Genomic DNA, 13,553 nt, shown 5'->3' with positions numbered 1-13,553 from the left:
ACACTCAGATGAAGATGCCAGTGAATCAAGGAAGAGAGTCAAGCCAGGGGTGCAGGAAGCCCAGCTGGATGTATTCAGGAAGGAGTCTGTTATATGATGCTGGTAGGTTAAGTAAAAGGATTGGAATGGACCCCTTGGATTAGCAATGTGAAGGTCATTAATGTCCTGAACAGAAACTGTTTCCATGGAGGGTATTGAGGACAGCCTGACTGAAATGGGTTTTCTTAATGAGTGGAGAGAAATTGAAGATACTAAATTTAGAAAATTCTTTTGAGGATTTTTTTTGCAATAAAACAAGGAGATGGAACAGTAGATGGAAGAAACTGCATCAGGGAAAGGTGTTTTTTGTTTGCTGTAACAGCTGAGAGGGGGAAGTAAGTGAAGTAGGAGTGAGAGGGGAACCGGCAGAAGTGATGTCCTTAAGTGAAAGGGGACAGAATCTGGTGCATGGAAGCCGGGCTGGGCACAGATGGAGGGGGGGCAGTTTATCAGTAGACACTTAATTCTCTAAGCAACGAGAAAACATTAAAGTTCATGAGTGAGGGGTATGATTCGTGTTAATCCTCATAATCTATTTATTCTTTTCCCCTGTTACTATAGACAAATTCAGATGCTTAAAAGTATGTCCAAAAAGAAACATTGAAAATACAGTTTTGCTCAAAATAAAGTGAATGGTAATTTTATGTTCAGAGAAGTTTAAACAAACCCTTGTGTTTATCTCAGCAACTTTTTCTCCAGCCTTCATGTCAAATCAAACTTCTTATGCCGTGGGTGAAAATTGTTGAAATGTTTTCCTTTGAAAATAAATTTCCTAATGTTTTAAATCAATTTTCTACATACATTTAACCTTTTGAAAATCCACCATGTGGTTTCTTTTTTTGTATACCTCTTAAATTATGCTGAGTAATAATTTTTAAAATTACCATTTTTTAGTATATCAAACTTAAAAGCTTCTGCACAGCAAAAAACAACAACAACAAAACAAAGGGGCAGCTGAATGAATGGGAGATGATATTTGCAAACAATAGCTTTGACAAAGGTTTAATATCCAAAATTTATAAAGAACTCATAAAACTCAACACCATACAAGCCAATTTAAAAATGGGCAGAGGACCTGAACAGACACCTCTCCCAAAAAGACATATGAAGGGCCAACAGATATATGAAAAGATGTCCAACTTGACTATCTATTAGGGAAATGCAAATCAAAACGACAATTATATACCACCTCACACCTGTTAGAGTTGCCATCATCAACAAGACAAGTAATAACAAGTGTTGGAGAGGTTGTGGAGAAAAGGGAGCCCTCGTTCACTGCTGGTGGAATGTAGACTGATGCAACCACTATGGAAAACAGTCTGGCAATTCCTCAAATCTTAAGAATAGAGTTACCATATGACCCAACAATCCCTCTTCTTGGTATATACCCCAAAACCTTAAAAACATATATTCACAAAGAGATATATTCCTCTATGTTCATTGCAGCATTATTCACAGTGGCGAGACATAGAAACAACCAAAGTGTCCTGTGATAAAAGACTGGATAGAGAAGATGTGATACACATACACAATGGAATACTACTCAGCCATAAGAAAAGATAAAATAGCGACATTGGCAACAACATGATGGGCCTTGAGAATATTGTGTTAAGTGAAATAAGTCAGTCAGAAAGCTAAGAACCATATGCTTTCATTCATTTGTGGGATGTAAAACTGAAACCCATAGACACAGCAGTGTGGTGGTTGTCATATGAAAGGGATTAAGTGGAGGTGAAGGGTGTCTAATATATGATGATGGAAGATGATTTGACTATGGGTGCACACAGTGCAATATTCAGATCTTATAGGAATGTATGATTGAAACCTATATGATCCTATTAATTAGTGTCACCCCAGAACATTTAATTAAATAAAAAAGTAAACTGAAATTATTATTTCTTGAGCACCAATGGCCTAGTACTACTTCAGACAAAATTGGAAATTTAATGAATTCAAATCTCTCTGACTCACCACTTTGTAGCAGATTAAATCACTCACAGAATTTAGAAGGAACATTAAAGCAAATTATATGTAGGATAGTTCTTGATAAGAATTGTGAACTCTTGATCATCTATGAGGTTTGACATGTTAACATTTTTCCAATGGAGAAGAAAAGCAAACAGATCAAATACAATAGGCTATTTTCTGATAAGTTGCTATCATTGAATTTAGTAAATTAGCTTCATTAGAATTTTTTCAGTCTCATCTGACTCTAAAACGTACTTCCATTATGATCAATAATAAGTTCTCAGATCAGCAAGGGTTTTTCTTTTTGTATTGCTCCACAGACATGAACGTATTCACACCAAGAAAAGTAACTTCAGCAGACCTTTAATTTCCAGTCTGAAGGATGTAGATGATTTAGCAACTCTAGAAGTTTTGGATGAGGTAAGGAACGCAGTTTAATCAAACATAAACATTCTAGATTCTTTTAATTCAACCTCATAGGAGGTTGTTTGAATAATATCTGTGCCTCTCATACTTCCTGTGACTCTTAGCTTCCTGATTCTCTCTCGTGTCTTCGGCTTGAATACATGTAAGCCACATTTCCGCATAGCTCCAGCCTGGTGTCGATTTTTTTCCTGTTTTTGATATTCAACTTGCAAAGGTGTTAGTTTCCACTAGGACTTGCTTATAGGACACAGACTCTTCTTCCCCTGAATTCTTTCTTTAAGTTTCAAAGGGATGATTTACTGAGGTCAGAAAGTCGTCTCCTACAACCTTCATGTGGCTTCCTTCCACTTATTCCTCTCCTGTTCCCCTCTCAGTGGCAGTGCCTCGAGGTCTCCACGTTACCTCACGAGCCTGTTACTACCATGAGCGGTCCCCGTCTTGGGTTCTCAGCTCCCCTGCTCTCACAGAGCTAACCTTTTAAGGCATTGAATTCTGCTTGAAACTCCTTACTTACCTCAGTGATGTCAGAAATAGATCAAACATCTCTGTGTAGGTACAAATCCAAGCCAGTAAATTGCAGTTTCAGCCTCCTTTCCTTTCATCCCCCTTTACTGCAGATAATCAGATCATTAGAGAAATGAATGGTTCCTTTTCAGTGAAAGGTTGGGATCACTATCCTGCTTGATCAACAGATTTTTGTTTTTTAAATACTTCTGATACATGCCTGATCATTTTGCTCAGAAATGCAACAAATCAGGAGACATTTTCTCAACAGAAGTAGTCATTTGGTAAATTTAGGGTTGCATAAACAACTCAAGTACTTCCTCAAAATAATCTCTCTTGTGAATATCAAACATCATGTAATCAGACAGTGTTTGCAAGTCAGAGATTGCCAAAACCTTTACGAATCCTTATGTATCAGATTTTCCAATGATGTGAATTCCTAGGTTTGTGGATTATAAGGAGGACCTTGGTATCATAGTGCTGACTTACGTTAAACACTGGGTTTGTGGTGTTTATTTTTTTGCTTTTATTGTATGTGCTTTTTTTTTGCCTTTTTTTAACCTAAGAACTTTTGTTCTTCTCTTGTGTCATGTACTATTTTAATGACACTATTAAAATTGTTACCATATACTCATAACTTATGAAAGTTACTTTTCTGATATTTTTTTATTTTACTTTACTTTATTTTTTCCATCACCATTTATTTCCTTTATGCCCTCTTCCACCTGCACCCACCCTTCTTACCTCCACAATCACCAGACTGTGTTTTATTCTGCCTCATAAAGCCAAATGTCTAAGCAAAAGGCTAGAACATCCCACAGAGCCACTGAATAATCTCAATTTGGCATTATATTATGTTTACTGTACCTTCCCTTTTCTTTTCTAGTGTTTTTTTCTCTTTATTTCATTATCTGCATTTACTTATTTCCTTGAAAGCATCATCTATATATATAAAAGCCCTATAACACGCACTGACCACCACGGGGCAGATGCTCAACGTGCAAGCTTCCCCCTAGTGGTCAGTGCGCTCCCACAGCGGCCCATCCCCACAGGCCACACACACACCCACCAGTGCACGAATCCATGCACCCGGCCACTAGTATATATAATATCTCTGCAATATCAGATTTTCCCTTTGGAAACACAGGTAACAATGACATCCCTCTATGGCTCTCAGAACCAAAGAAAATGCCTGTCCAGTGAAAGGGTAGTTGCTGACCAAATGTTACATGTCTCACTGTCAATCTGTCTATTTCTTTCTAGAGCCTTGGCCCAGATTCCAAATGTTTTATTTATTACTAGAGGCCCGGTGCACGAAATTCATGCACTGGCAGGGGAGTGGGGAGTGTCCCTCAGCCCAGCCTGCACCCTCTCCAATCAGGGATCTGCTAGCTCCCAACCGCTCGCCTGCCTGCCTGATTGCCCCTAACCGCTTCTGCCTGCCAGACTGATCACCCCCTAACCACTCCCATGCCAGCCTGATTGACGCCTAACTGCTCCCCTGCTGGCCCAATTGCCCCCAACTGCCCTCCCCTTCCAGCCTGGTTGCCCCCAACTGCCCTCCCCTGCAGGCCTGGTTGCCCCAAACTGCCCTCCCCTGCAGGCCTGGTCACCCCCAACAGCCCTCCCCTGCCAGCCTGGTCGCCCCCAACTGCCCTCCTCTGCCGGTCATCTTGTGGTGGCCATCTTGTGACCACATGGGGCAGCCAACTTGTGTGATGGTGTGATAGTCAATTTGCATATTACCTCTTTATTATATAGGATTGTTTGGTTTTTACATTGTAATTGACCATAAATGATTTTTAAGAAAAATAAATTATTTTTATTTTATTATAGCATACAGTCTCTGAGCAACTTGAGAAGTGTTATTCCAGAGATCAGATTTATATCTATGTGGGAGACATACTCCTTGCTCTTAACCCTTTCCAGAGTCTGGGTCTTTATTCCAAAGAGGTATGTGGTGTGCCTTGCATTCTCTTATTTGTACTAATAAATATACTATTCATATATTGAAATTAATTTACATTATGCCAAGGAACATTTTATTCAGTACCTTGAATAAACAGTTAAATAATTATTGTACAACATAGAGATAAGAAAAAATAGAAGATGAATTATTAATCTGGATGCAATATGTGGTCTTTCTTTCCCCAAAAGTATGTGGGAGAATGTTACTTACTTACAGTTATTGATAACTAGTCTATACTGTATATCATAACAATACACAGGTATCTAAAAACGTGTCTGCTCAATATCTGCCTCTGACCCAAGCATCAGAGAATTAAAGATATAATTACATTATTTATGTAGGTAATATACTTAATGGCTATAAAACTTGTCATTGTAAATTTACAAATTCTTTGGACATATTGATTTGTTTTTAATATCAGACCATGTGTGCTGTATGACTATAAATATATAATTATCCATTTTTTCAACCCCTAATGGTTTAAATATAGAATAGTATTCTGGAATTAAATGAGGCCATTTTTAATTGGACCCATTCTCTTCTAACTATTTGTGTACTCCAAAAATTATTGAATGCTTTCCCTTAGAGTTATTTTTTATATGTGAAAAATACATAATTTTGTCATCCTCTATCACCTTAAAATTTACAAGAAGAATGATAAATTTGTGAACTTTGACCTGAGTTTCAGGTAAATTGGGTTTTAGTGCAAGTTCTGCTATCAATTAACTATATGATCTTGGACAAATCAAGTGAGAGAATGTATGTAAAATGATGTGAAAGGAAAAAAAAGTGGTGAGCATATGCCAGACATTATTATATCCAAGGAATAGTCAAAAAAATGATACCTATTGTGTTATTTATAAATTGTCTTTTTATTTAACACATTAAGTGCCATGTCAGTCACCAGTGACTGAAATTGAAAGGAAGACAAAACAGGCTTGGCGCTTAACGTGTTAAAGAAATAATAGTATTTTTAAACCTTAACTTCTGTTTTGGAGTGGTATGCACTTCCAAGAGTCTTCTTTCAAATACTACTGCCAGAGTGATGTTATAGCATACTAGAGGCCCATCGCATGAAATTTGTGCCAGCCCCGTGCCCCCCGCGCCCCGTCCTGCACCACCACCCACCCCGGTTCCCGTTCGCCATCGGGCGATCAGAGTCTGGCCCCGGGGGAAGGGACCAAGAGGTTGGCCGGCAGGCCCCATCCAGTGATAGGGGCCTGCAAGCTGGAGGCAGCTCCTGCGTTGAGCGCTGCCCCCATGGTGGTCAGTGCGTGTCATAGCAACTGGCCGTTCCGACAATTTGCATATTATCCTTTTATTATATAGGATTGTCCTATCATATTTCTGGGCTATTTGGTGTCAGACTTTTTTATTCTACATAATTTTGCATGAATTCTGCATATATCTAAGTGTGTGTGTTGTCTGTGTAACATGTGTATAATGTTTTGGTGGTATGAAACTCTATTTTTGCTTACGTTGTGCTTTAAAAATTGGAGCTGTACCTGTAAATAATCTAGGGATGAAACAAAACAAAAAAGTAAAAGCCTTGTAAAATGTGATTTTTTAAAAATCCTTAGCATTCCAAACTCTATATTGGAGCAAAGAGAACTGCCAACCCTCCTCACATTTTTGCAGTTGCTGACTTAGGCTACCAGTCGATGGTAACATATAATTCAGATCAGGTAAGGAGTCTCACATTCTTAGAAACTCCCCTCTTAGCTTCTTTTGTGTAAGCTGAATTTTGTAGGATAAAGTCTTCTTACAGTTTCCTTGTCTCACTGTACAGTGCATTGTTATTTCTGGGGAAAGTGGTGCTGGAAAGACTGAAAGTGCTCATCTTTTAGTTCAGCAGCTGACAGTGCTCGGAAAGGTACAGTTGATTTTTTATCTGTCCTAATAGAAATATTTGTTACATATCAGAGCGTAATATAACTGATTAGATTAATATTCAGCAGTTTAATAATAAAATTATAAAACACAATTGTTATTCTTTGTGAATTTAAAATATAACAAACAATATAAAAATCATATGCTCTGTTTTGAAGATATTCTAACTTATCTCCCACTTAGTTGCAAAGCTTTATAAATATAATTTTCTCTCTTTTTAGCCCCAACACACTCACTGAATGCTTTATTTACTTTCTCTCCTTTTCTTACTAGCACGTTAAAGAGGAGTCAATATTATAAAAACTAATTGTATTTATATGTCATACATACTAGTACATACCAGCAATTATCAATTGGAAATTGAAATTTTAAATTTACAATGGCACCAAGAAACATGAACTATTTCAGCCTAACCCCTATAAAACATATACAAGAGTTGTATTCTAAAAAGTAGAAAAAGTTGATAAAAGAAATAAAAAAGACCTAAATAAATGGAGAGATTTACCATGTTCATGGATAAAAAGTCTCAATGTTATTGACATGTCAGTTTTCTACAAATTGATCTGTATATTCAAGTCAATTATAATAAAAATCCCAACAGGATTTTTTTGGTAGAAATTGACAAACTGAAACAAAAATTTATATGGAAAGGCAGATGATCTATAGTAAGCAAATAATTTCCAAAAAGAACAAAATTGGGGGTTAATATTACCTGATTTTGAGACTTACTGTGAAGCTGCAGTAGTTGTTAGATATAATAAAAAGCATAACCCGTTAAGGAAAAAATTGGATTTCGCCAAAATTAAGAATTTCTGTTCTCTGAATGACATTGTTATAAAAGTGAAACCACAAGCTACAGACTCAAAGAAACTATTTGCATGTCACATATCTAATAAAAGACTGTATTCTTAAGATATATGTTTAAAAACTCTTAAGACTCAATAATAAGAAATCAAATAATTTTTAAAAAAATGAATGAAAGAACATTGTTACATACCTGGCCAGCCAGGAAACTCAGTTGGTTAGAGCATTGTCCCTATATTCCAAGGATGTGGGTTCGACTCCTGTTTAGGGCACATACAGAAATCAGCCAATGAACTTATAAATAAATGGAACAAGTGTCTCTCTCTCTCTCTCTCTCTCTCTCTCTCTCTCTCTCTCTCTCTCTCTCTCCTTCCTCTCTTTCTAAAATCAATGAAAAAAGCAAAAAAACAAAAAAAAAAAACAAAAACACTGTTACAAGCAATGTATGAATCTTATTAGATGAGATTTGGATAAATTTCAAGCGCATAATGCTAATTCAAAGAATCCAGGTTCAGAAGAGTACATATTGTATGATTCAAGTTATATGCCATTCTTGCACATTTAAAATTATAGGGACAGAAACAGATCAATGATTATCACAGGCCAGGGATGGCGAGAGGTGTTGACTACAAAGGGTAATGATGCAATTTGGAGAGTGATGGAATTGTTTTATGTGTGGATTTTAGTGGGGGTTATATGATTAAATATGTTAAAAAATTTTCAGAACTTTACACCATAAAGGGTGAATGTTACTTTATGTAAATTATCTTAATTTTTTTAAAAGGGAAGTTGATGATAGAGACTTGGTTTGATTTTTTAGGTACAGCCCTTGAAATGAGATAGGTCAAGAATTATGTGTTCTTATTAGTCTTAATAGTTTAAAAATCATTGTGCACAACTTATCACTGTGAAAATTTTTATTATGATCTACGTAGTTAAAATTAGAGTCATATTAAAAGTATTGTGATCACTGTGATTATAGAATTTTGTGTTACAAAGTACTGTGTATATAAGACCAAACCTAACCCCTCTGTTAAAAGGTGAGACCTCATAGTGTCAAAACAACTGCTTAATTGAGTATAGTTCCTTTTCAACATAATGAGTTGAAAAAATTTAATGTTCCTATTGAAAATCAGCCCTGGCTGGTATTCTCAAGTGGTTAGAGCGTCAGCCCATACACCAAAAGGTCACAGGTTCGATTCTCAGTTAAGGGCACGTACCTCAGTTTTGGGTTCACTCCCCAACCCAAGTCGATGTGTATCTCTCGCCTTGATGCCTCTCTCTCTCTCTCTCTCTCTCTCTCTCTCTCTCTCTCTCTCTCTCGCCCCCCCCTTCCCCTTCCTCTTCCCTTACTTCCACTCTCTCTGAAAAGCAATGGAAAACATATCCTTAGGTGAGGATTAAAAAAAATCAATTAACTTGTTTTAATATTTTCAATTGTGTATTGGTATGGAACAGAAATTTACTTTGCCCAGTGGATTACTATTACCTCTACTAACCAGACTTGTAACCCTGAAAGACTGGAAGAGCCAGAAGAGACCAGGCAGATGGTGCTATGTCAGGGCTGTCATCTCAACCCCTTTCCTATCCCCTACCAGTGGTCAGCAAACCATGGCTCACGAGCCCAGTGGTCAGCAAACTCATTAGTCAACAGAGTGGCAAACCGTGGCTCGCAAGTGTTGTGGAGCGAACGCAAGTGAACGACCACTGGAGCTTAGGGAGCCTTTATTAGCCAGCCGGCGACTGCTCTGCCTTTCTCCACGCAGGGAGTCCAGAGAGCAGCCCCGACCCTTTGTGCAGGACCACTTTTAAGCACATTCACCACATTTTATTTTTGCAGAGCAAGCAATTTAAGACAAAACAGTTTTTAATGTCAGGGTCATATTATTGATGACCCTGTTATTTACAGGGTCATCCTGTTCTTCAGAAAGCTGACAGTGTTCTATCTTGCAAGGCTATTTTGTGAGGTGCAGCTGGGATTCAAGGCTAAGTCGACTAGGAGGAAGCATGCTCAAAAATTTCTACTCTCTAACAGCGAGCCGCATGTGGCTCACGAGCCACAGTTTGCCGACCACTGCCCTAGCCCATCACTTCCCCTCTCTTTACAACTAGGATAAGTATCATTCTAAAATGTTTTTAAGTGCAGTGAAATTAGATGTAATTTTTGAGGGAGAAGCGTGCTGAAACACAGCATACTATCCTGGAATAGAAGAGTTGAACAGCTGAATTAATTTATTCAAGTTATTGTAATAAAAGGGCCTTTCTAATTCTTTCTTGTTCATCTTCACCTGAGAATATTTTTCCATTGATTTTTAGGGAGAGTGGAAGAGAGATGGAAAGACAGAGAGAAACATCGATGTGAGAGAAACACATCGATTGGTTGCCTCCTGCATAACCCCCGACCAGGGCCTCGGCTGGGCAGGAGCCTGCAACTGAGGTATGTGCCCTTGACCAGAATCAAACCTGGGACCCTTTAGTCTGTAGGCCTACCCTCTATCCCCTGAGCCAAACCGGCCAGGGCCCCATTCTTGATTTGTGGAGCCAATAGAGGTCCTTATCAATAATGGAATGTGTTTTTTTTTTTTTTATAGATGGAAGCAAACTTCATCTAATCTCTTTATCTTGTTCCAGATCTGAATATATTATCTAATATCAATTGGGGATGGTCTCACACACACACATACACACACACACACACACACACACACCTCAACCGTAACCTTATCAGACTTGATCATTTCTTTTACTTATTTCCTTGAGAAAGCTTGATCACATACAAATATGCGATGTTTGGTGGATTGAATATTTATTTGTAATATGCAAAACCTTACTTATCAGAGCACTGTTATTTATTAGAGGTAGATGAAGATCTTTCCTCACCTTTTTCGTGGATGCAAGGCCAGCCCCGTTTGCTTCAATCCACATTTGTTTCAATTCTTGTTACTCTCCTCTCTCAACCTTTATTCCTCTTTTTAAAAAATACTCAAAGTCCTAATATGCTCTTAAAACCTCACTGTGAATGCCCCTTCCAGCCCTCCTACATTCCCCTGTGGGCTATGTTCCAGAAATACCTACTGCTTCTCTCCCTAAAACACAAAATTTCCATACCTTTAACACAGCCAAGCTCAGCAAAGTATTACACTGCATACAATCTACTTGATCCAAATTTCTACCAAGATATGTATGACTGAAACACAGAGTAGAGGATGCTTTTCTAAAAGAGGTTGGCTTTTAATCCAAATAAATGTCTACTTGATGATATTTCAAGTAAAATGATAAAGAACAAAAAAGTTACACTTGTTTGAGGAGAGAAGAATGTGAGGTGGGGTAGGGAAAAATACAGAGACAGGCAAGTGGGCCTCCACTGGCTTCCACTCCCTGCATCTATACTTCTAAGATGTCCTCAGTTTTCACAATTGCTCCCTTTCCTCTACTTTCAAATTTACAAATTATCTTAATTCACTTAGTTACAGATTTAGCAGCTTCCATGGAAGCAAGATAATGTTTCAGGCTTTGGGGAAGCTTTGGATGGGGGCTTGAGCAGGTAGAGCATAACAAAATAAGAAGTATACCTCACAATGCATAAATTATGTTGGTAAGTTAGGTACAGAGTAGAATTATATTTGAATAGAAAAAAGTACAGAAAGTCTCTTAGCCCCTCTAAGGAAGCAAGTGGGTGAATACACATATGGGAGGGGAGAAATAGGGCAGGTCATAATGTCTGACAGTATACTAAGAATATGCTCAGATACATTTATGTCTGGAAAAAGTGCTTATCAAAGAAGAAAATTATATACAAAATTAATTTTATACATTTTAAAATATATCTTGACATTTTCCATAGGCTAATAACATAACCCTTCAAGAGAAGATTTTACAAGTGAACAATTTGGTGGAAGCCTTTGGCAATGCCTGCACCATTATAAATGACAATTCTAGCCGATTTGGAAAATATTTAGAAATGAAATTCACCTCTTCTGGAGCTGTAGTGGGAGCACAGATTTATGAATACCTTCTGGAGAAATCCCGAGTTATACACCAAGCCCTGTAAGTTCTGGGAAACAGGCAAAGATATGTGTCATAAAAGACACCCCTGTCACAAGTGACACATGTGCCCCAAGCAGCACACGTGTTGTAGGTGGCAAGCATGTCATAAGCAATATATGTTTCATTAGTGACGAGTCTGTCATTGTGATCTAAAACTGCCCTCAGTGGTGTGCAACTCATAGTGGCACGTTTGTAGCTGAATAACAAAATTTCTGTTCTGGCCTAATGATCTTAAAATTTTTTTTGTTTTTTTTAAGAGGAAACTGTAGTCACAACATCAGATTCCACACTGTCTGTTACATATATTTTTAAAGTGTGGCAAGTTAGAGTCTTTCATTTTTTGTAGGTTTTATGCTAAACATATCTACATTGTAGTAAATTGTCATATGTTAACTTCATGGGAACATAAGCTCTTATCATGTACTAGAAGCCCGGTGCACGAAATTAGTGCACGGGGCAGGGGGTGTCCCTCAGCCCAGCCTGCACCCTCTCCAATCTGGGACCCCTCGAGGAATGTCCGACTGCCCGTTTAGGCCCGATCCTACCAGGATCGGGCCTAAACGGGCAGTCGGACATCCCTCTCACAATCCAGGACTGCGGGCTCCCAACTGCTCGCCTGCCTGCCTTCCTGATTGCCCCTGACTGCTTCTGCCTGCCAGCCTGATCACCCCTAACCACTCCCCTGCCAGCCTGATTGATGTCTAACTGCTCCCCTGCCAGCCTGTTTGCCCCCAACTTCCCTCCTCTGCCGGCCTGGTCACCCCTAACTGCCCTCCCCTGCAGGCTTGATCGCCCCCAACTGCCCTCCCTTGCAGGCCTGGTCCCTCCCAACTGCCCTCCCCTGCTGGCCTGATGGCCCACAACTGCCCTCCCCTGCTGGCCATCTTGTGGTGGCCATCTTGTGTCCACATGGGGGCAGGATCTTTGACCACATGGGGGCAGCCATCTTGTGTGTTGGAGTGATGGTCAATCTGCATGTTACTCTTTTATTAGATAGGATAGAGGCCTGGTGCATGGGTGGGGCCAGCTGGTTTGCCCTGAAGGGTGTCCCGGATCAGGGTGTGGGTTCCCTTGGGGCGTGGGGTGGCCTGGGCGAGGCGCCTGTGGTGGCTTGCAGGCCGGCCATGCCCCCCGGTGACCCAAGCAGAGGCCCTGGTATCTGGGATTTATTTATCTTCTACAATTGAAACTTTGTAGCCTGGAGCGGAGCCAAGCCTTCTGCTCGCTCCATGGCAGCAGCCATTTCTGTTGGGATTTATGTAGCTTCTATAATTGAAACTTTGTAGCCTTAAGCGGAGGCCTGGGCCGGCCAGGGTGTGCGGAAAGCTTGGCTTCCTCCATTGCCAGGGAAGCCCAAGCCTCCCTCCTGCTCTCTCCGTGGCCACAGCCATCTTGGTTGGGGTTAATTTGCAAACTCGCTCCTGATTGGCTAGTGGGCGTGGCTAATGGGCATAGCTTGTGGGTGTAGCGGAGTGATGGTTAATTTACATATTACTCTTTTATTAGATAGGATTAGCACATTATTATACTAATACATAAAAACCCAGGGTCCATAATGACCGACCAAAGGCTCGACCGAACACCAGAAGTCAGTCCTGCATTCAGTACTGGGTTGCTGTGGCGACCCAGCATTGACTGCCAAGGGGGCTGTGGATCAGGCACATAGAGAGGCCTGAAGAGAGAGTCAGGGTCTGATCCACAGCTTCCATGGCAGCTGTTGATCAGCCTTTACCTCTCTCTTTCTCTCTGGGCTTTGCCAGCAACCACACCTCTGTTTCTCTCCAGGCCTCTGCGGGAGCTGCTGATCAGCCCCACCTCTCTGATCAGGCCTGGAGATAGGCCCAGAAATGCTGACTGGCATAGAAACTGACCAATCAGAACCAAATCTGGGTCAACTGTGAGGAGC

The 13,553-nt window shown here is 39.8% G+C and overlaps 1 protein-coding gene across 1 annotated transcript in view; it reads left to right on the top strand.

The window, feature by feature from the left end:
* MYO3A (myosin IIIA) overlaps positions 1-13,553 on the top strand; it is a 240,178-nt gene that overhangs the window by 120,792 nt on the left and 105,833 nt on the right. The window contains exons 11-15 of the mRNA XM_080662723.1: positions 2,328-2,427; positions 4,774-4,890; positions 6,487-6,591; positions 6,696-6,779; positions 11,445-11,647. Of these exons, the coding sequence (XP_080518849.1) occupies positions 2,328-2,427; positions 4,774-4,890; positions 6,487-6,591; positions 6,696-6,779; positions 11,445-11,647 (609 nt within the window). The remainder of the gene's footprint in view (positions 1-2,327; positions 2,428-4,773; positions 4,891-6,486; positions 6,592-6,695; positions 6,780-11,444; positions 11,648-13,553) is intronic.

Source organism: Plecotus auritus (genome assembly GCF_963455305.1).
Source record: "Plecotus auritus genome assembly, chromosome: 1".
In the NCBI taxonomy this organism is placed as follows: domain Eukaryota; kingdom Metazoa; phylum Chordata; class Mammalia; order Chiroptera; family Vespertilionidae; genus Plecotus; species Plecotus auritus.
The sequence above is the reverse complement of the archived record's forward strand: the minus strand, read 5'-3'. Positions and strand labels throughout refer to the sequence as shown.